We start from the raw sequence: 22,421 nt of genomic DNA on the forward strand, positions 1-22,421 counted from the left end.
GCAATATCAACATGTCGGTACGACTTCTTAGGGTGACTAGAACCACTTGCCCACTCACCACGTGATAGAGCACGACATCCACCACAGCAACCGAGTCAAACTCAACCACCTTCACCAGTCTCCTCAGCCCTGCTACTTTCTATTTACTGCCATTCTGATTTGCTTTCCTCGAGCGCAAGTAAAGTTCAGGTGACTTGCCGTTTGTTCTGCAGAACCTGACGCACTCTCCTTCACTCCGACCCTAGCGCTGGGTCCGCTAGCATCATCAAGATGAGCATTGACCGCGCTATCCAACGCCCTTACGTAGCTCGCAGCGCTCACAACATCATAGGTAAATAAACCCCGGGTTTATCATTCAGTCCACTGACACCAACACAGCCAACATGCCACCGAAGCCGGTAACCCCAAAGGCCCCGAGCCGTCCCGCCGCCGCCCCCAAGAAGAAAGCCGACACGCCAAAGGATCCAACTTCTAGTAAGCCGGCCAAGAAGCTCAAGATTGCTCGGAACCGCAAGAACGACGGCAATGAAGATATTCTCGCTCCCAGAACGGATCCAAAAAGCTTCGTGCAATTACACAAAGGCGAAGGCCAGGTCGGCTCCTACGCCATGTTCGGCCGCCGGGACGAGTTCCGCAAGTTCGTCATGTCTAGCCTAGTGCTGAACGGCTATACCAATGCTTACACCGACCGCGGAACAATTAAAATGCGCCGGAGGGACGTATTAGAGTACATCCGTGACCAGGAGAAGGAAATGAAGTCCGAGGAAAGCCCCATCGACGTATACCCAAAGCAGAGCGACGATATTCACGCCGGTCAACGAAACCGTCCTTGCATGCGTACAGCTCTACAGACAGGTTGAGAGGGCTGCTTCCGGGCAATGGCCATTCGACCAAGAGCAGGAGAAGAAGGCTGTCAGCGCGTTCGAGGCCCTGGCAGGAACGCAAGCATCGGCTTTTGACCGTTCGGACGTGAGCGTGAAGAGCTTCGGCCCCTACCTCAAGTACGGAGAAAGCGACCTAGAGCCATACAGCCGCACGTTCAACGTGATCTTGTGTCTTTCGTGGTCATTGAGCCCCAAAGTATGGAGCAAAAGGTTCGAAAATGCCAAGTGGGACGAGGAGGTCCGTTTTAGTACATCTCACGTCCCGCATTGGATGCGAGAGCGAGACGGCACAAAGAAGACCGCCAAAGCCCCAGACCAAGCAACAAATACATCCGAGCCGCCCAAACCGATCCCGGAAGTGCTTGTATCTTGGAAGATGACTTCCCCTTTACCTAAACAACGAGAGCTCACGGAGTGGTTAACAGAAACCGGGCTGGTCGACAACATCCCAAGTGAACTCCCGACAACAATCAGGCCGACAGCAACCCGCGCAGAAGTCCGCGACATCATCCGAGCCAAGTTTCAATTGGATCAGAACCAGGCCCAGATCGCAACACTGCAGGTGAAGAGCTCGTTGTCGAACATCATGAAGCAAGATTGGAGCGCCGTGCAGAGAGAGCTATGGTCTGGAATCGATTCAAGCCCAGTTGTCGAGATGACCTTGATCCACGTTGTCTGATACATCCTCGTCGAAGTCACTAATAAGGAGGAACATTAGTAGGCGTGGCAGCGACAACAAGTTTTGTACCTAATAGAGTATTAGCTTACAAGTCCATGTATTCTGTTATAGTCTATACGTGCTTACTATATAACAAGGATGATAAGCCTGTATACCTTAAAGCCTACTATACAACTTCTTTTGTAACTGTAATCCTAGTTGAGATACTCCTGGCACACGTAGTGCACGTAGTGCACGTAAAATAAGACTCACCGGCTATCATGTAGGCGGTACGTCCAGCATCGTTTCCACGTTTTACGATCACCTCTTATGCTCAACTGTGTGAGAAAAATGATGACATCTACCATCTCCTAGGTTTCATTGCATTGCTCATGTCTCCATCCTTACAACTTCTATTTCTCATCTCCAATCTTGAAGACATACTTGACTCCACTGGCCTTGCCATCCCTCAGATTCTTCATACCCGTCTCCACTCCTTCCAAGCCACCAGGAATAACCTCATGCGGATGCGGCTTGAACCAGCCCTCAGCCAACCCCCTCGCCATATACCGGAACATGATGAACGCATAATCCGCATCTTCCTTGTGCGCCGAGCCCACCATCGTCTGAGTCTGCTGCACAGTCTCGGGAATACCTTCGTACGTCTTACCCGGCAGAACAAGCGTGAGCTTGCCCGTGGGCTCTAGCACCTGCACAATGTTTGTGTAGGAGTTGTGTTCCGACACGGCGTCATACGCGTACTGCAATTTCTGTCCCTTGAGCGCGTCTTTAATGCCCTTTACAACCGCTTCATCACCCTTTCGGTAATCAACGATTGTGTCGCCCTTTGAGCGGTCGATGAGTCCCTCGACGAACTTTTCTCCTCTTCCTGCTACGGCGATGATGGGGTGGATGTTTGCGCGTGATGCTAGTTTAATCGCGTAAGCGCCCACTGCACTCGCACCACCGTACACAACAAGCGGTGTGGGTTCCTGCGCGGGAGTCCACGGGTCAGGCAGACCCATGCGTTGGTGCAGTCCGATGGCTGCGGTCATAGCGGCGAGAGGCAGGGTCGCTGCTTGCTCGAAGGACACGGAAGATGGGATGTGGAAGGTGGTGTGGGCCCAGCCTACTGCGTACTCGGCGAAGGAACCACCCGGTGTCATCATCTCGTGGAAGGAAGCGACGCGGTCTCCGGGCTTGAACTCATAGACGTTGGCGCCGACGCTGTGGACGTAGCCGGCGATATCGTCACCGGTGTTGAAGTTGGGCTTCATGTCGTAGGCGGGGATTTTCCTGGAAGATGTGTTAACAGAGGATCGATTGGAAGGAGAGATATTGGAGTGAGAGGGAGGTCACGTGAATACTATATCGTGCAAGTGCTTAGGTATAACGGGGACTTGGAAGTAGACATACCAGTCTTTGGGGTTACTACCAGAGTAGACGACCTTGATGACGACCTGGTTGGCCTGTGGCTCGGGGACGGCGACATCCTTGATGGTGACCGAAAGGTCTTTTGCTACTTGTGCTTCCTTCATCCTGACAATTCTTTCTTTTACAAGTCCTTTTTCAAAATGCGTAGGTGAATTATGATAGATAAAGGATACAATGTGCCGTTAAGTTATGCAGGTAAAGATGCACCCCAAAACGAGGCGGGGCTCCCAAGCATCTTTATATCCAAACAACATGATCCTGAACATTCCACCGTCCGTCGTCCGACATCAGGAACGCGAATATGTGGAGCTGGGATTAATAATGACGAATGTGGGGTTTAGTGTGCTGGGTGGAGTAGATCTAGCCCTGGAGGTTGTTGGCGACGTCGATGATGCGACTTTTCGGTATTCGCTTTTGGTGCATAGCCGAGATTGGCCGGATGGGATGATCGGAAGCTGGGCACCTGGGGTTCCTCCGATATCATTAATCACAGACTGGCAACCCGTCTTGCATCTACTCTACGCACGTAACGTATTGTACTATGCCCTGGCATGGAACAAACTGCGCAGGTGAACAGTGAAGAAGACACACATGAAATCTTAAACTCGCTCGACGCCCGAGAATCGACCTGAAACCTAAGATCGAGCAAGTTATCTGTTTTGTAGCCAACAACTCTATAGCTTCCCCTGTATCTTGTTCCCCAACACCTCCTCCCTCCTCCGAACATCCACATCCCGTGGCCCTTCCTTCTTGAATTTCGTTGTAACAACCCATTCTCTGAGTCCCGCTCTTCCCTGTCCCTGGCTTTCGACCTCTGTCCCAGGCCGATCAAGCACCAAAACAGCGGTGTTCTTATCTACGCCGCCAACACCATCCTGCCCAGCCTGCCCATATTCTCCTTTGCCGAGAGCAAGTGGAGATATGCAAGCTTCAGCAAAAGACACTTCAGGCTTCCCGTCGTACATGCGCGGCTTTTGTAGGAAGTCAAGACACTTCTCGCGCTCGAGTTGTAGCTCCGCCAGACTCGGTGTGGGCGAAGAAGGCGACGTGACACTTGAAGCCAAGTACGGAGCCAGCAGCAAGGTAAGCAAGAACTGTGGTGGGAATAGGATAATCCTGTTTTGCCGCGCCAGGTCGATCCATTTGTTGGGTGGCAGGAAGCGGGCAGCGGTGTGCTCAATACCGCCATCGTGTGTAGGTTTGGGTATGACAATCTCGTCCTCCTCTTCCAGTCCCGAAGACGGTGGTGTACCCTTGGGCGCGGCGTGCTTCGTCGGCGATACGGAGCCAAGGGGCAGGAAGTAGATGTACATCTGCGTAGTAAAGCGTTTGGGCACGTTGGGAGGCGTTACCCAGCGGGTAAACGGAATCAGAGCTTCGGTATCAGGAAGTGCACCCCATTTCTCCAACAAGTCTCCAAACTTGACCTTCCCACCGTGTACATCTCTTCGGCCTTGTTCTCGCTCTTCGTCGCTTATCTCGGTGAACAGCTTCCCGGTCTTTTTGCTCTTGGCGAGTAAGATGCCGCATTCCTCGAAAGTCTCCCGTACGGCTGCCATACGATACGCGGGCCCATCCTGATGTCTTCCTGGGTGGTCTTCGCCGGGGATCTCGCCGTCGTGGGTTTTGGAAAGGGCGCCGCCGGGGAAGACGTGGGCAGATGCGAAACTAGAGGCTTTCGATACGCGGTGGAGGAGTAGGACCTGGTTCGTAGGGGAAATGAGCAGGACGCTATACGTGTTAGCATTTCGATATCGAGAGACATCGTGATAATCGCATACCTCGAGCTAGGCCGTGGAACCTGTGGTGCCTTTGACGCCTGCTTCGACGGCTTGTGGTCTGCTGGCGAAGACATGTTGCGCTTTTGGGAGCCGGTCTTGGAGAGTTGAGCAGAATTCGGATAGGAAGCAGTTCGTAGTGACGCTGACGATCGCGCACCGAGCTTCGCCTGCAATATGGAGTACGATGAGCTTGCGGCGACGGGGCGTGGAGAGCAATAAGAGCGTAACACAATTGATCTACCTTTAGCCAGGAGGAGAGCAGTGGAACTCAGCTTTGGCATATCCGGCGACGAAAGGAGCCGACAATGGCGGTCGGCGCGTCATGATGGCTTGCATGTGGTTGGTGTTGATGCGCGGGGAGGTGCCGAGGTTAGGAAGTAGCTTGAGCAGTGACAGGGTGCCCAAGAGTCGACACACCGTCAGAACTTCGGCAGCGCTTCGCGTCACTCAACAGAAGACATTTCTTGAGTTTGATCGTAAATGAACATAGTTCGTGGTATCATTGCTTTTGTCCTATCCATTGCTCCATAATAAGAACATAAATCGTCTTCGTGTCGCATGTCTAATGAGGGAACCTAGCAAACCAGCCAACCACCCACTAACGCCCTCCCAATGCATTCCGTATATCATCTTCAATCGTCTATGAGTAGAGCTTTTTGTCGAAGCTGTGCAGACCGTGCACGTTACCCTCAGCCTGTGCACTAGCAGTGCGCAACTCGAACCTGACGGTGCCGTTCGCAACACCCTCGTGAAGCTCGGTAAGGCTCTTGATGCCAATGTCCTGTAGCGAGTGCTGAACACCAGCCATAAGGTAGGGCACGAACTTGGTGATCGAGCCACGGTCCTGGACGGATCCAGACACACCTTGGGCAACCAGCACGCGGTCACCCTCAGAGAAGTAGCGCGCGGTACCAGCGTTGCTGGCCTTGGAGTCGGCAGCGCCAGCACCGGCCTTCTTGTCCTCCATGGCGGCGATACTACCCATACCACGGTAGGCCTTGACGAGCTGACCATCGCGGCTAACAAAGTACTCACCAGGAGACTCAGTGGTACCGGCGAGGAGACCTCCCATCATGACGGCTGATGCACCCATGGCAAGACCCTTGACGATGTGTCCTACGTTCTGAATACCGCCATCTGCGATGCAAGGCACGCCGAAGCGCGATGCGAAAGAGGTGACATTGTACACCGAAGTGGCCTGTGGCCTTCCGACAGCCATGACTTCTTGTGTAATGCAAGCACTTCCGCTACCCATGCCGATACGGAGGCCGTCAACACCGGCGGCGATGAGACCAGCAGCCTGCTCGCGAGTGACGACGTTTCCGCCAATCACGTCGAGCTGGGAGTACTTCTCCTTGATGTACTTGATCATCTCGATCTGGTACATGCTGTTTCCTTGACTGCTGTCGAGGATGACGATGTCGAGACCGGCATCGACGAGCTTCTGCAGACGGATCTTGTCCTCTGGTCGGGTGCCGATGGCAGCCGCGGCAATCAGCTGCTTGGAGTGTGGGAGCTTGGACGCAAGCGGGAAGTTGAGGTTCTTCATCAAGTCGGAGCGAGACAGGAGCGCAATCAGGTTGAAGCTCTCATCCACGATGGGAAGCTTTCCCTTCTTGGACTTGTTCAGAATGTCGTTGGCCTCCTTGAGCTCAACACCGTGGCGGGCGGTTACGAGGTCCGTGGACATGACTGCGGTGACCGGATCGTCCAGCTTGTCATGGAACTGGATGTCTCGGGGGGTAATGATACCGACGAGCTTGGAGCGGAGGGTGCCGTTCTCTATAGTCAACTGTCAGCGAATGCATTTCGACAAAATTGAAAAAGCGTAGCGTTTGTGAGGCATTTCAGATACATTTTCTCCACAGTACGACGGAATCGTTGCGGATGAACGAAAGTTAAATTGAAAAGGTAATCATCATAAAGCAAACACGGGGATAAGAGTGTAGAGTCTGACTTACCAGTGACTGGGAAACCACCGAAGCCCCACCTCTCCTTCAGTGCCTTGGCCTCTCCGACTGTGGTGTTGGGGGAGATGACGACGGGGTCCAGGATGAAGCCGTTTTCGAAGCGCTTAACCTTGCGGACCATCTCGGCCTGGTCGTCCTGAGAGCAGTTGTGGTGGATCACACCGAGACCTCCAAGAAGGGCAATGTGGATCGCCATGTTGTGCTCGGTGACAGTGTCCATGGGCGAGGAGACAAAGGGCGTCTTGAGCGAAATGCGCTTTGTGATTGGGGTGTCGAGGGCGACTTCGGCGGCAGGGAAGCCAATGTAGCCAGGAAGCATGAGGAAGTCATTGTATGTGAGACCGCCGTTCTTCTTGGAGTCGATGAGCGTCTTGATGTCGATGCCATCGCGCTCAGGGTACTCGTTCTTGAGGATCTCAAGAGCCTTGGTGTAGTCCAAGGCGTCGGCGGCCGTGTTGGTCATGGCGTCACCGTTGGAGATGGGCATGATGGGTAGAAAAGAAACTTCTCAGAGACTTAAGAAGGGTAAGAGGGGTATCACGGAAGGAAACAGGCCGTCGTGCTCAGCAAAAGACTCTGGCCGGGGAAAGTTGAGGGCTTTCCCAAGAAGAAAAAAGTTGGAAGAAACTGGCGGCGCGGAAAGAATTTCTGTGGGCTCCTTCGCCAAGGCTCCTGCTTCAGGTGACCCCGCCTTTTAGCGCGACGACGACGCGTCCGAAGGGGGATCGATGTGCAGGCAGTACTGCAGTCGACATATACTGCTGTACACTGTATGCGCGAAAGACGCATATCAACATATGCTGGACATGTCAACAATAGTCGCAGTCGTCGGGCTTTTGTTTAAGGTACGACGTTCTCATTAGCAATAGCATCTAGTGCATTCCATTCTTACCTCGTTAGCACACTCACGTGGTGGGCGCGACGTTTGGACTTGCACGGTACCGACTGGGAGCTCCCATATAATGACAGGTCGACGAGTCGATAATTGGACGTATCCAAGGGGTGCGCTAGGCTAAGGTTCAGGTTCAGGACGCGATAGCTCACCGTGCGAGCTGTAGTAAGGCTGTCGCCGTTGATGGCGCCGACGTCCTTGTCGCCCTGCTATTCAGGCATCATGGCCGCGACGCGTACATGGGTTTCCGGGATAGTCGATGGATAGGATGTGATGGTGAAGTGAAGTGGTCGGCTCGTCCAAACATGGCGACTCAGCAGCAACAAAACACGGTAGACGCAACAGTGATGCAGCACTAGGATGTTGTTTTGAGGGATTCCCGGTCCGTGTGACGGGAGTCGGGATGGATGATTTTCGCGGCTGGAGATGGGTTTCTTGGGGTGGTTGGCGCGACAACAGGCCGGCAAGCCCTCGCAGCCTGAGTAAACATCCGCAAAAGCTTGGACGACACACGTCCGCTTCCAGTTTCAACGCCGCTGCCTTTCATCTACTATACCCAATTTCCCTTTCCCGATTCCCATTCCTCTTCGCCCGTGCAGAGTAAAAGTGCGCGCTTGGTCGCAGGGCTTTAGACTGTCGCTTGATCTCCTTCGCGATTTTTGTTTTCGGCGGCAGGCGCATCCATATCTCTTGTAATTATCGCGGGCCTCCATGACGGTCTCTTGAGCCCCGACGCCAACGCCATCACCATCTTCCTTTGTCCTGTACGACGCATGCGGTGTAGGACTGGGTCGCAGTAACGCCCTCGACTGTCGCGCTCGCCATGAGTTACCTGACTGCCCCACGCTCGAGACCAGGCCACTCGGCAACATCGCCCTCCCCGCTCCGCCAGACATCGACCGCATCCAATGGCTCCTCCAACCACTCGAACCAGTACCCGCCGAGCCGCTCCAGCACGCAGTCGAGCAATGCCTCCAGCGGCTTCGGCTCGCTGTCGCACCGGCGCGGGCTGAGCGAGGCGACTGCCCTCTCGCGCCCGCGCACAGAGGACTACTTCGGCTCGGGCGAGACAGACCCTTCAGACACGTTCATGAGCATGCGGAAAGCGCTGCGACCGCTGCAGCAGGCACCTGCGAACCCGCCCTCGCCCGAGAAGCAGAGCCCGTCGTCACCTGACAAGTACATGCGACCGACGACGCCCGTCTACCCGCCATCGCCCGAAAAGCTCCTACGCCCAGCAACATTCTCGAATCCACCATCGCCAGAGAAGCTCCTCCGCCCCGCGAGTGCTAGCCCGACCCGAAGCTCCAGCCACCTGCGATCACATAGTGTCGAAAACCTCTACGCCCCATACGATGGCTCCACCTCGCCGACAGCCAAACCGCGCCCGCTATCGCTAGCAGTATCGCGGAACGACTCCGTACGCGCGCCCACCCGCGACCACTCGTCCCGACCGCTGTCGACTCACCTGGAACGTCCGGAACTTAAGAGCTTCCAGAAGTCATCCACGGGACATCTACGAACTCTATCCAAGTTCGCCGAGGCTGGAAGCGATGAGGACTTCGCCATCAAGTCCCCGGAGCAGCAGGTCGTGGGTCTCAACGGACGGAGAAGGTTGCAGCGGCTAGAAACACCACAAAAGACGGCGTCCACTTGGTCAAGTCGGAATTGGATGGACCAACAGCGCCAGTTCTTGCAGGCCTACGAATATCTCTGTCATATCGGAGAAGCCAAGGAGTGGATGGAAGACATCATCGAGACGGACCTCCCGCCTGTTGTTGAACTGGAGGAGGCACTGCGAAACGGCATAACACTAGCAGAGATTGTTCAGTCAATCAAAGGACAACCGCTGCGCATATTCCGCGACCCGAAGCTACAGTACCGGCACTCTAACAACTACGCGCACTTCTTCAAGTTCCTATCCGAAGTCGAACTCCCCGATCTCTTCCGCTTCGAACTGGTCGATCTCTACGAGAAGAAGAACGTGCCCAAGGTCATCTACTGTATCCACGCGCTCTCATGGCTTCTGTACCGAAAAGGCATTGTCGACTTCCGAATTGGCAATCTAGTCGGTAAACTCCAGTTCGAGGACCACGAGTTGGAGGCTACACAAAAAGGTCTTGACAAGTCTGGTGTTAGTATGCCCAACTTCTCAGGCATGCAAGCCAACTTCCAAGTCGAGCCGGAACCGGAGCCAGAGCCAGAGCCAGTGGAGTCTGAGGAAGACCGCATCGACCGCGAGCTTGGCGAGAACGAGGACATCATATTAGATCTTCAGGCCCAGATGCGCGGTGCTCTCGTCCGAATTCGCCTCGGAATGGTGATGCAGGAGCTCTGGGACCATGAGCACCTCATCGTGGATTTGCAGGCACGCATCCGTGGTGATTGGGCTCGACAAATCTCCACCTACCGCATGGACATGCGCCGTTTCGCAGTTACTCTACAAGGTGCAGCGAGAGGATTCCTGGTCCGATCGAGGCTCCAGGGTGAAGAACAGTTTTGGCACGCCAATGAGGCCCAGGTGTTGAAGGTGCAGAACCTGTTCCGTGGGCGCAAGGCCAGAGCGCAAGTTCAGTACACCAAATCGAAGATCGAGCGACACGAACACGGCATACGGCAATTCCAAGCAGCCATCCGAGGAGCGCTTGAACGACTACGCGTGTCCGACCGATACGAACAAACCCGCGATACCGAACCATCCGTTATGCATGTACAGGCTATGATTCGTGGCGCTCTTCTACGCCAGCAAGTCGATCGGGAATGGGCTGAGCTACAACAGAACGAACCTGAGGTCGCGCAACTCCAAGCCGTCGCAAGAGCAATGCGTGTCCGCCAGTCACTGCGTGCCGATCAGGAAGGTCTTCGTCAACACGAATCTATGATTACAATGTTGCAGTCAACTGCCCGAGGTCTTCTTGCTAGGAAGAAGGACGCCGCAATGCAGAAGAAGCTGGTAAGCACGAATGTCAATTGGTCTGGTCTTCAGTCCCAAGTTCGCGCCAATGTCTTGAGAACCTCTGTCAGGCAGATCCACGAGGCGCTTCAAGCCGAAGTACCTCAGATCACCGATTTACAAGCTGTCGCAAGGGGTGGCACCATGCGTGCAGAGATCACTGAGATCCTCACGCTTCTGCACGAACAAGAAGACAACGTTCTTTCGCTTCAGTCACACATTCGCGGTTTCCTTTCGCGACAGAAGCACTTTTCTGATCTCAAGGCACTTCAGGCGCAAGAACCCACCATTCTAGACCTCCAATCGGCTTGCCGAGGCTTCATGCAACGCCAACGGACCTACGAGACTCTTTGCGAGCTCAATGCTCAAGAGCCCGAAACCGTCGATCTTCAGGCCGTGGCACGTGGTATGCTACTCAGAATGCAAATCGGTATGCAGCTTGGTCAAGTGGAAGAGCATGAAGATGCGATTGTTGAACTACAGACCCTGGCGCGCGGTTTGATGATCCGCCAGAAGTTTGCAGAGAAGCAGCAGTTCTACAAAGAGAATATGGAGAAGGTTATCAAAGTGCAGAGCTTCATCCGTGGTCGTCAACAAGGTGAAGCCTACAAGAGCTTGACCAGTGGCACAAACCCTCCAGTGTCGACTGTCAAGAACTTTGTGCATCTTCTTAACGACAACGACATCGACTTTGATGAGGAGATTGGTAAGTCGCTCTTTAATTACCATAGTCATGTTTTACTAACGGAATGTCAGAGTTCGAGCGTCTTCGCAAGACTGTAGTACAGCATGTGCGCCAGAACGAGCTCGCCGAGCAGTACGTCGATCAACTGGACATCAAGATTGCGCTTCTCGTAAAGAACAAGATCACCCTTGACGAGGTCGTCAAGCACCAGAAGCACTTCGGTGGCAACGTCGGCACCCTACTCAGCAGCAAGGACATCTCGTCAAAGGACCCCTTCGATCTCAAAGCACTCAACAAGAACTCGCGCCGGAAGCTGGAGCAGTATCAGGAGCTTTTCTTCGTTCTGCAGACGCAGCCTCAGTACATGGCGAGACTCTTCAGGCGCGTTCGTGAACAAAATCTCGCAGAGGGTGACATCAAGCGCATCGAGCAGCTGACCATGAGTATGTTTGGTTTGGCCCAGAAACGCAGAGAAGAGTACTGGCTGTTGAAGCTGCTCACAAGATCGCTGAAGGAGGAGATTGAGGGCTGTGCGAACCTCCATGAGTACCTTCGTGGCAACTTCTTCTGGTCCAAACTGTTCGCCAACTACGTCCGGTCACCGCGAGACCGAAAGTTCCTCAAAGATGTTCTTGGAACTGTCATTCGTGAGAATATCATTGAGAATGAGCACCTGGACCTGGAGAGCGACCCGATGCAGATCTATCGTTCCGCCATCAACAACGAGGAGCTCCGTACCGGCCAGAGTAGTCGTCGCGACCCGAATGTCTCGCGAGATGTAGCACTCAAGGACCCCGAGACACGTGGTACTTTCATTCACAACCTGCAAGATCTTCGCGATGTTGCTGACCAGTACTTTACGATGTTCGAAGAGGTACTCCACCGGATGCCATATGGTGTAAGGTACATCGCACAGCAGATGTTCGAAGAACTACGCTTGAAGTTCCCCTACGAGGCGCAAGAGCAGCTTCTACAAATCACCGGCTACTGGGTATGGAAGGCTTACATTCAGCCTGCTCTATTGCAACCTCAGCACTGGGGTGTGGTGGATCGTGGCCTGTCGCCAGTGATGAACAGAAACCTTGGAGCTGTTGCCAAGGTCCTCAGTCAGATCGCCGGGGGGAAGCTGTTTGGTGGAGACGATCTTTACCTGCAGCCTCTCAACAGCTACATCACCGAAGCAATCGATCGCCTACAAGATATCTGGTCGAACATGATCAACGTCCGTGCCGCCGAAGCTCAGTTCGAGATTGACGAGTTCAACGATCTATTTGCAAGAACCAAGCCGACACTCTACATCAAGCTCGCAGACGTATTCGCCATTCACAACCTCGTCATCGAAGATCTACCAAGTTTATGCCCCTCTCAAGACGATCCACTCCGTGAGATTGTCCGTGAGCTCGGTAGCGCCAAGAACAACGAGAACGAGCTTCTGCACGTCAGCTCCAGCGAAATCACATTGACCCTGAACCCCAAGTACCATGAGCAAGAGGGTAAGTTCTTCATCCAATTGTAGTTGCCACTTACTGACTTTCCTAGATCCCGACTCTGCTATCAAATCCCTCTTCATGGAGACCAAGCGCTACGTGCTGTACATCATCCGCATCCAAACCGGCGCCAACCTCACCGAGATCATGTGCAAGCCGGTTACCCCCGATGACGAGAACCGCTGGGACGCTCTCGTCCGTGAAGAGATCATCGCGCAGCGGAAAGATCGTTCGCGGAAACAGAGCAACGTAGTCCGATCTTCTGCCGCTTCGACTTACACGCAGGACATGGGCTCCAACTCTGTACTTGATCTTGACTACCCCACACTCAAGCAATACTGTCTGGAGAACATGGTACAACTCCAACGCGCAGGCCGCATCTCGCACACCAACAACTACCAAGACCTACTCAACGCCATCGCGGTCGATATCCGCACCAAGCACCGAAGACGTATCCAACGCGCCAAGGAATTGGAAGGAGTACGCACTACACTGGCCGCACTCGACGAGAAGGCACATTTCCTGGAGTCGCAACTGAAGTCCTACAACGACTACATCGAACAAGCCATGGTAACGCTGCAATCGAAGAAGGGCAAGAAGAAGTTCCTCCTCCCCTTCACCCGCCAATACAACCACCAGCGTGAACTCAAGAACAGCGGTCGCGAGTACCGCTTCGGTTCCTTCAAATACTCCGCCCGCAACCTGGCCGAGAAGGGCATCCTCATCTCCTGGTCTGGATACCACGAGCGACAATGGGACCGCATGGACATCACCATCTCCAGCAACCAAACGGGTATCTTCGAGATCCAAGGTTCCCAGGGCTCCATGATGATCCCCGGTGCTTTCGCCGAGGTGCCCCTCGACGGCCTCCTCCAAGCGCAATTCGACAACCACCAATTTATGAATCTCTTCGGCGAAGGTGCTCGGGGTGGCGCGGCTGCCGGCGACGGTGTCGCCAGAGTCAACGTTAATCTGTTTTTGCATTTGATCTTCAAGAAGTTCTATCGGGATGAGTAACGGCATGCATGCAACGGCGGTGTTTGATAGGTGAAAGATGGGGTAACCGTGTTATACCTTTTTCTTTTTCTGCTTGTTGTTTCTGCATTTTATGGATGGTCGGGGGATCGGTGTTTTCTCTTTTTGTTTGGTTACGACCATGATGATATCGTTCGTCGCTTGACGCTTCTTCTTCTTCTTCTCTTCTCTTTCTTTTTCTTCTTTTGGACTGATACATACATATCCTAGCATAAATGCATCTTACATAATTTGTACTCAGAGTGTTGTCGCCTGTTCCTCTAATGGAGGCTTGTGATTTTGGGTTCGTGATATTCGCCTACGAAACCACCACTAATATTACAGTCATAACCATGCATCCATAACAAAGCACGCAGAGCTTTTATCGGTATCGAGCTCCCAAGCCTTGAGCTACTGACCTCGAACATTTGACCGCGTCTATTTGGCGACAATGCTGCGACCTATCTGCGCATATAATCCGCTATCCTCCATGACTGTGCCGCTTTGTGCGTGCCGGCTTGGGAAACCACCACACTTCAGCCAGTCCCTTTTCAGCATTCTGTTCAGTGTTACTAGTCGATTCGGTCTGTGTCGCTTTGGAGTCCGAATGCCTTAGGGCCAGATCAGTATGCGTATGAACAGAAACCAGTTTTCGCGATGACTTACTGTCGCTTCACCCTCTTCTCTGCCCTGTCATCGTTTTCTTGCAGGTACACTGGATCTGCCCTCCGCTTGAGTCGCAGAAGGTCCATGTCATTCTGTAGGGCGTCATCATGTCGAGTTTCTTCGCTTTGTCCTGCGCGCACGTCAGTTCTTCCAGATCTACAGTAACGACAAACTAGTTTCTGGAACCAGCATCAGCAGCATCAACCGTTCAAATAGGCTCTTGATCGTAAACCACAAGGATGCGCAAAGACACAACTCACCTCCCGCGACTGCATCGTTTGGCGCAGCGAAACCACAAGACTGGCGTCCCTTTTCGTCCACTAGTTCTTGACGAATTTGCATAAGCGCCTGGCCGAGAAGGTTTCTTCCAGGCCAGTTGCCCTTCTGTTTCTCCGCCTCCTCGAGCGTCAAGCCGCAGCCCCAAGTCATGTCTCTTGATGCCTCGACGATCTCGCGATCAGAGGTTGCGAGGAGGACTGCGCGGAGAGCATCAGACGACTCTGAGACGGTAAATTTCAAACCGACTGCCTTCAACATGACCTTGTATGAGACTGCAGCTTTTGATTAGCGATTTCTTGATTGTAACACGAGGACGTCATCATACTCTTGTTCCACTCTTTAACATCTAGGTTCTTGACCTCCTTCCCCAGTGCTTTGTGCTTTATGGGATCTGATGTTCTCATGATGGCATCGCAACATTCCTGTCAAGTGTTAGATTCTGGTTTCCTCACCGCTGCTTGAACTTACAGTGTCCATCGCCCAAAGCGCCTTAGTATGCTGGAAAAACTGCTCCACGCAGCCGTATTCCCTGTACTTCGGGGGACCGTAGGTAAAGATCGAATTCTTAAAGCTGCTTATATACATGTTGCTGAGTTGCCCGTAGACGTCCTGGGCACCGTAGAAGAGTATGGGGCCGGGCGACTCATCGGCGCGCGGCTGCTGAGACGCAGAATCAGGCTGGCGGCTGTATTCGTTTGCGCGGTCGCTGATGTACATGGGTGGTCGGTCTTGGGACTCCATGTCGCACGTCATGTTACTGTTCTGGACAGGTTGCGAGGAGAGAGAGAGAGAGAGAGAGAGAGAGCCAGACTTCGTTGTTCAGTCATCTACTTATGTGAGCGAAGATGCCTACGGCTCGCGCATTTTGTTATCTCTCACCTTGTAGCTCCACCTTCACCTGTCTCAATGAGAGGCCAAGGCCCAAATTTGAGCGGCCGGTGCGACAGCTTCGTGTGCTTGTCCTTCTGTCATCTTGATTGCCTCCGAGAAGCAGCAAAGCTACTTTCAATTTGTGTTTTGGTATCGTGCAATCTCGATTGGCATGTACTGCATCTATGTAACTAGCTGTCATGGCTAACTCGCGAGGTCATGCTGCACATCTTCAAAAACCATCTTTTGGATGTTTGGTAAATAACACACATTTTGCATGATAGCAAAGTCTTATCGTTCTCCCGTACACGTTTCCAGCCTTCAATTCGAGGCATGACAGCGGACATTTCAAGAAAGGAATGTCCGCGTCGCGCGGCCGGCGCGCGGATTGCGCGCGACGTCATCGCCTAGTGAAATTCCCCGTCTTATCCGAGGATGTGAGCTGCATCGCCCAGACACATCATTCGACGACATGTACGCCACCCTAACACCCTTAACTCGTGCCGAAGCCTACGTCAATGTTACTAGAAAGGTCGGGCTTCTTATAGAGTAAGATGCTTCAACGGACACGCGGCTTTGGGTGCTTGCAAGCACTGACCAGAGCTTCGTCCGGCAAGTACGCGCGTCGTCATGATACCTAGGTAATTTACGACCTGCGAGTAACATCGCGAGCGAACCGTACTCCCGAGTTGTTCTGTCCCTTTTAGTTGCTCTACATTAGCAAGTCTAGAATGGCACGAATCGTGTTCTCTTTCTGTATCTTGAGAGGCAGGCGACTACTTCCTTCAAGGCCGTTATGTTAAAAGAATACAGAATATCGAGACACTGATGTCACAATTTGCTGAACTTCAGCCGCCGTCAGCGCCATAGCTACGAAGACCAAGGTCAGCTTCAGCTTTCACGGACCGCCCTCCTTCGGGCAAGCCACAGCACTACCACCAGAATATCCGAACGCGAAAATCTCTTCGTCTTAAGAATCAATGCAGCTCTGGATTTCGTATCTTACCCAATATTTCCTGATCCTAAGTTCTCACCTAGATACCTACAAAGGAGCATCTCCAGATCCACAGCCCGGCAAAGGCGTATCTAGGAGGTATCGCGGGTTTTGCGCCTATCGGCCGGCCAAAGCAGAACGCAATGTATACTCCAGGGTACGTTACGACCACGTTCTCTAAGCCTAATCAATACTTTGTAGCCACAGCATACCCACATGCCTGTACAGATGAAGGGGGCGGTGATGGACCGTGCCTGTTGATTACGCCTCAAGGTAGAACTGCAGTGCCTCCACGACCTCTACGCAAACTCCCCTACCGCTGCGAGATGAAGCGAAGTGAACAATGAGCTGTGTCAGGTCTTCGACGGTGGTTATACTTCCCTTTCGAGATAATGGTACATTTTCTTAACTACATGCGATTATCTTATGAGAACCGCTCCTATATTGTAGTATCGCATCCCCCGATACTATGTATTCCAACAATGTGAAGTTCCACCGGACGTCACTGCACGTGTCCGATCGCAGCCTAGAGGCCCCTGAACACACGTTCCACATTTTGCGGATCGCGCACGAGCCGTTTCCCGCCACTTCACCGTTCCAAGTCCAAACTCGCCCGAACGCGACTTTCCAGCAACGCGCGACTTTAGAAAGTTCCAAAATGGACTCTTCTTCGCCTTCGGGCATTTGGTCAATTTGAAACGATACAGAGAAGATTAGCATGGCCCCTGCACTAAGGATGACACGCTCAATCAAAGAGAAGCTACCATTTTTTTTTGTCAATTTCAGCGACTTAGGGACGAACAAAACTCAGCTTGTTCGAACCACAGCGGTAGCAGAGGGCGACAACGGTAAAAGGGCTGCCTTCTTTTTGCTCAGAGGACGCGCTAGAGGGGGCTGGGTCAGCGTACACGGTCGAGTTTCACTGGCGGGTGGCGCAAGGGCCATGCTCAATCTTACCGCCTTGTAGGCATGAACATCAGTGATCACCTGCTGGAGAGCCGGTACATGCGGACGTAATCATGATGGGTATATTGTATCGTCGTATCTGGGTAGAGCCTGGAGGTATTCGTGAATATTCCCAAGCGCAAGTTGAAATCCGGAGGGCCATGTATCCTCCAGCCTATATTATCATCTCGCCGTCTTCGCCATCAACACCGCCTGTGTCGTCCCCGTCATCCTCATCCAGGTCTTCCAGTGGGTAGGTGAGGATAGCTGCGACGTTTCCGAGGCCCTCGAGTCGCTTCCCGCTCTCGTGCAATGAGCTGAGTACCCTCACTTCGCCACCCTCCACATCCCGCACTTGGTCAACTAGCTTCACCCATCGTCTCCGCTCTTTCACATCTTGTGCACGGAACAGGGCGTTGTTGATCATCAGCACTCCACCACCGCGCCCAACTGCGCCTTTGGCGACGGCGCGCTCCACCTCGCGCGGGCCGTACCACGCCCGGCCGTCATCTTGTCGCATGAGCGTGTTGAACTTGTCCATCAATGCCGTTTCGCGCGCGAATTTCGTGTCGGACAGCTTGTTCGTTATTGCTGGCGAGGAGAGTACCTCGTTGAGTGAGTGTACATGTGCTGATGACGAATGCGCGATAATTATCGTGGGTATGAGAGCCATGAGCGGCTTGTTGGTAGTACGTGTCGCTTCCTCCTTGATGTATTGTAGAAACGCCGTGGCTACGAAGCCCGGACTGGCGAGCAGCAGCGGCAGCGTCTTGCCTTGGGTTGTGCTAGAAGCATTCGGTAGATCGATTTGCCGTAGAAGCGTCGAAAGCGTCGTTGAGAAGAATCTGTCCATGCCTTTGCTGTGCCCGTCTACGCCACCTCTCCTCTTTCTGGGTACTGAGACCTCGATCTTTTGTCGTAGTATCGTCTGATGCTCAGTGATCATGCATATGTTCGCGGTACCTTCTCCCAGTACAACAGCCCAAAGTTCCGCTCGTTTCGACGCGTCGCATGCCTCTTTTAGTTGTTCCAACGCGACACTATCCCAACCGTCGGCTTTTTCGATGGTAAATTTGCGATTTAGCTCCAAATCCAATGTGTGATGTTGCCCTAACTTTACGTGCTCATTCTCCTTTGCTACGCGACCAGACACATGGAGTTGTCCGGAGCCAATATCAAAATCGGTCGAGGTTACTGCGATCGTGAGGTCTAGAGCGATTCGCTGCGAGGATGTTGAGCCGGCGTCAGAAGTCTTCGAAACTCGGCGAACTGCCTTGGCGCGTATTTGGTCGTTTTCTTGGATTAGGTTGTACGCATGCCACTGCGAATGTCAGTATAATGAAGCCTGAAGGAAGTCCAGCACTGTGGAGCGCCTACCATATCCTCTGGCTCCTCAGGCAGCAGGGTGACGAACCCCGCGCCCGTTTTCTGTTCGATTTGACTCTTGAGTAGCTTCATGATAGCGGAGCCCGACGTATACGTAGATTTGAAACTGGAAGTTGTGATTGCGGCGGAGGTAATGTAGCCGTCGCGCGTAGTTGTGCGCAGCCTGAACTTTTGGGAATGTAGTGACGCAACCGTGGGATGGAGGGGCACTACTGTAGTGGGGCCGACCCACTCTCGCGTTCAATGAGCGGAAGCTTGTTCGCAGACAATCGCGCGTCGACCCAAGTACATCAACTCATTAAGTCCTTTTATATCATCTAGCCCGTGCATCAGGACCTTGCTTAGTGTGGCCCGGAGGTATTCATTGAGTTTGGTGGCATCAAAAGAAGGTGAGCGGAGGTATGTAGTCCTCAAAGCAATCTTGAACCATGCAACTTTTACATGCGCTCATGGCTAATGTAGTCGCTGGATACATTAAAGTAACTAATTATATACAAGAATAAAGTTTAATCCATCCCCACGCTCTACCTGGACTTGATAATCTCAGCAGCCTTCTCACCAATACCGTACATGGTAGCCTGGAGATGGCAAGACGGGATGATAGGGATGATAGAAGCGTCAATGATAGACAGATGCTGTGTGCCGTAAACCATCAACTTGTCGCTGACACAGCCACCGTCCTTCTCAGGCATCATCGGGCAAGAGCCAGATGGGTGAGCGAGAGTAGGGGACAACATCGACTGGGCAAGCAGGGCATCGTAAATCTCCTTGTCGGAGGTGTATTGAGCACCAGGGACGGTCTCGGAGATCTTGTGGCTGGCGAGCTCGGGGCGGGCCCACACGGTGCGGAAGAATCGCATACCAGCGGCCATGACCATACGGTCGATGGGGTTGACAAAGGCGTTGTAGACGACGTTGGGAGGGCCGTTGGGGTTCTTTGCGTCGATGTAGACGGTACCACGCGACAGGGGCTTCTCGACACCGACAAGACCGTATGAGCCGTCCGCGGGAACGGGGAACTCGGCCACGGCGGCATCCTTGCGGCCGAAGATGTCAGCAATGACTGCACGCTGCTTAGCAAAGCCCTTGGCGAGCTTCTTGCTATTCTTGTAGATGCTAGGAAGGTAGTCGGTGGCGGTCTGGCTGTTAAGGGTGCTGATAAGAGACTTGAAGTCCTTGGTAATGTCAGGCAGGGAGATGAAAGCCAGGGCGTTACCGCGGGCATAGGTGTAAGGACCAGTCTTGTGCTCAACGTACTGCTCCCAAGCGGAAGCGTTAAATGTCGCGTTGGTCATCAGCGAGTTCTGGTTGGGGAAGTAGTTGGAAGTGGTGTTGAAGACAACGGTGGCGTATGGGTGGTCCTGGAAGTTGGAGCCTACAGCATCGAGCTCAACCTTGACGTCGATACCGGCAGCCTTCAGGACGGACTTGGGGCCAATACCACTGAGCTGAAGGAGCTTAGGTGTCTGGATAGCGCCCGCAGCCAGGACGACCTCTTTCTTAGCGTAGAAGGTGGAAGTCTTTCCAGTCTTGTCGGTAACCTCGACACCAGTAGCCATGAGCGGCTTCTTCTTGTTGTCAAAGATGATCTTGTCGGCGGTGGTACCTGTGAGGATGTGGAGGTTGGCACGAGTCTGAATGGGGTCGTAGTACGCGTAGCGAGCATGTGCGCGGCGTCCAGTGGTCGCATCCATGGTGTTGGCGTACCAAGAAGGACCGTAGGCTTCGCCGGCGTTTCCATCCTCTGGGATGTAGATTCCAGTGGCCTTCCACGCCGCCCAGTAGTCCTTGATATCCTCATATTGGTTGGATGTGATTGAGACCGTCAACGGTCCGTTACCGTAGGTCGACTCATCCCAAGTGATGTTGAAGTCTTTGACAACATCGGGAGTGGGAGGTTGGAAAGTGGTACCCTTGATGAAGGCCTCTTCCATTCCCTTCCAACCCCATCCTTTGTTGCCGAGAGCCTCCCACGCATCGTAGTCGGCAGCTGAGCCGCGGTCGTAGACCATGCCATTGATGACAGATCCACCACCGAGGACCTTGGCAACAACAACCTGGTACGATGTGTTGCCGATAGCTGGCTCAGGTAGGGAGTTGATGTTCTCCCAAATCAAACCAGCCGCAGAGGTCAAGTCATTGGCCTTGTATGGGATCTTGGTTGCATCGGTATCGACGTTGTCACCCGCTTCAACGACAAGGACAGTCTCTGGGGCTGATGTTAGTGAAGTTTTCGACAAAGTCTGGGGCTGAAACACATACTGCTCTTGTCCTCAGTGATGCGGTTGGCAACAATCAATCCAGTGACACCGCCTCCGACAATGACATAGTCATACTGGGGCTTAGCGGCGGCACCGAGAACTGGCGACAGGATTACAGCAAAGAGCTGAACAGCAACGGCTAACCTAGAGAATACAGGCATCTTGAAGGTCCAAAATATTAAGTTTAAACGAAAGTAAATTTGGATGCGCGCTGCAATGAACCTGTGAGGGTGTGCAGCCACTAGATGCTTTATACGGACCGAACAAAGTACTTACTCGCTGCTCGCATTGGTCGAGAACATGTTCGCCACGTGGGAAGGCCTACATTGCGGTGTTATCTTACCGAATTCATCCAGGAATTGATCGACCCACTAATACCGCGAGGGCGAACGATAGTCTGGTAAATTGTTTGTATGCCGTGGCGCAGCGCTGGCGGTTGCCATGTACAGATTCGTTCTAGAATGCGGACGTTAATCCTTCTGGTAGGGGTTCAGTAATCTGAACCTATAAACAGGCCGCATAGGGATCGTGCAATTACAACTCCCTGACTCCCGGTGAACATCAGGGACTTGTGGGCTCCGTTGCGGTCCGGGGCCGGGGTGCTAACGTTCTTCCACCAGAGAGATCAGGCTCATAACCGGCCAGCCGCAGCAGCAGTGAACATGGAAGCGAGGTACGTTCGGTGGTCTGATGTTGATGTGGGCCAATGAAAATCTCTGCGGCTCGTCGTAGAGAGCGCATCGTACAGAAGGACCGAGTTAGCGATTCAGGGTGCTCTTGCCGGATGTAGGCCCCACTTTTGGACGGGAGACAAGACATGGACAGATGTCCTCGGCCCCAGACCAGCATGTGATTGAGTTCAAGCTACAGCTCTGGCAACGGCAGCGGCGTACACGTTAAAAAGCTGGGGTCGGCACTTTCTAAGAACGCATTATGGCTTCGGAGATTTTGCAAAGGACTGCAGCAAAGGATGCCGCTCCTCTGGAACACGGCAGGTACATTGTTGCGGGATATGCAGCGTAATAAGGCCACCAGGAGACCTCGATCCTTGATTCGCCATCTGAGACCATCTCGGGGAACCAGGTACCATGATTTCGGAGAGTGGACGCGATTCGGGATCGATGGCCACCTCGCTTGCAGGAAACATACCGCTAAGCTTCCGATCCGCGTATCATTGCCTTCTCTTCTGCCGTATCGATAGCTTTATGGTGTCTTCGTCCATGGTGAGGAATGCCAGCGCGACGATGTCCACGTTGTCGTAG

General features: G+C 53.2%; 8 protein-coding genes across 8 annotated transcripts; 2 read left to right on the forward strand and 6 right to left on the reverse strand.

Moving 5' to 3' along the window:
• Positions 1-11: 11 nt before the first annotated feature.
• J4E90_005692 (uncharacterized protein) lies at positions 12-1,563 on the forward strand (the record flags this gene model as incomplete). The annotated part of the gene is made up of 3 exons (XM_051435245.1): positions 12-17; positions 360-779; positions 844-1,563. 3 exons carry the CDS (start codon positions 12-14, stop codon positions 1,561-1,563), a joined length of 1,146 nt encoding a protein of 381 aa, XP_051291269.1.
• Positions 1,564-1,955: 392 nt separating this feature from the next.
• On the reverse strand, positions 1,956-3,080 carry J4E90_005693 (uncharacterized protein; the record flags this gene model as incomplete). The annotated part of the gene is made up of 2 exons (XM_051435246.1): positions 1,956-2,838; positions 2,959-3,080. The coding sequence occupies 2 exons, from the start codon at positions 3,078-3,080 to the stop codon at positions 1,956-1,958; spliced, it is 1,005 nt and encodes a 334-aa protein (XP_051291270.1).
• A 570-nt stretch (positions 3,081-3,650) lies between these two features.
• On the reverse strand, positions 3,651-4,831 carry J4E90_005694 (uncharacterized protein; the record flags this gene model as incomplete). Its single annotated transcript, XM_051435247.1, has 2 exons — positions 3,651-4,707; positions 4,758-4,831. The coding sequence occupies 2 exons, from the start codon at positions 4,829-4,831 to the stop codon at positions 3,651-3,653; spliced, it is 1,131 nt and encodes a 376-aa protein (XP_051291271.1).
• A 566-nt stretch (positions 4,832-5,397) lies between these two features.
• J4E90_005695 (uncharacterized protein) lies at positions 5,398-7,214 on the reverse strand (the record flags this gene model as incomplete). The annotated part of the gene is made up of 2 exons (XM_051435248.1): positions 5,398-6,539; positions 6,719-7,214. The coding sequence occupies 2 exons, from the start codon at positions 7,212-7,214 to the stop codon at positions 5,398-5,400; spliced, it is 1,638 nt and encodes a 545-aa protein (XP_051291272.1).
• Positions 7,215-8,442: 1,228 nt separating this feature from the next.
• On the forward strand, positions 8,443-13,761 carry J4E90_005696 (uncharacterized protein; the record flags this gene model as incomplete). Its single annotated transcript, XM_051435249.1, has 3 exons — positions 8,443-11,278; positions 11,329-12,750; positions 12,797-13,761. The coding sequence occupies 3 exons, from the start codon at positions 8,443-8,445 to the stop codon at positions 13,759-13,761; spliced, it is 5,223 nt and encodes a 1,740-aa protein (XP_051291273.1).
• A 478-nt stretch (positions 13,762-14,239) lies between these two features.
• On the reverse strand, positions 14,240-15,420 carry J4E90_005697 (uncharacterized protein; the record flags this gene model as incomplete). The annotated part of the gene is made up of 5 exons (XM_051435250.1): positions 14,240-14,369; positions 14,425-14,554; positions 14,685-14,975; positions 15,029-15,125; positions 15,172-15,420. 5 exons carry the CDS (start codon positions 15,418-15,420, stop codon positions 14,240-14,242), a joined length of 897 nt encoding a protein of 298 aa, XP_051291274.1.
• A 2,267-nt stretch (positions 15,421-17,687) lies between these two features.
• Positions 17,688-18,970, reverse strand: J4E90_005698 (uncharacterized protein; the record flags this gene model as incomplete). Its single annotated transcript, XM_051435251.1, has 2 exons — positions 17,688-18,833; positions 18,890-18,970. 2 exons carry the CDS (start codon positions 18,968-18,970, stop codon positions 17,688-17,690), a joined length of 1,227 nt encoding a protein of 408 aa, XP_051291275.1.
• Positions 18,971-19,422: 452 nt separating this feature from the next.
• On the reverse strand, positions 19,423-21,320 carry J4E90_005699 (uncharacterized protein; the record flags this gene model as incomplete). The annotated part of the gene is made up of 2 exons (XM_051435252.1): positions 19,423-21,107; positions 21,161-21,320. 2 exons carry the CDS (start codon positions 21,318-21,320, stop codon positions 19,423-19,425), a joined length of 1,845 nt encoding a protein of 614 aa, XP_051291276.1.
• Between the last annotated feature and the right edge of the window lie 1,101 nt (positions 21,321-22,421).

Source organism: Alternaria incomplexa (genome assembly GCF_024043165.1).
Source record: "Alternaria incomplexa strain BMP 0042 chromosome Unknown scaffold_7, whole genome shotgun sequence".
NCBI lineage: Eukaryota > Fungi > Ascomycota > Dothideomycetes > Pleosporales > Pleosporaceae > Alternaria > Alternaria incomplexa.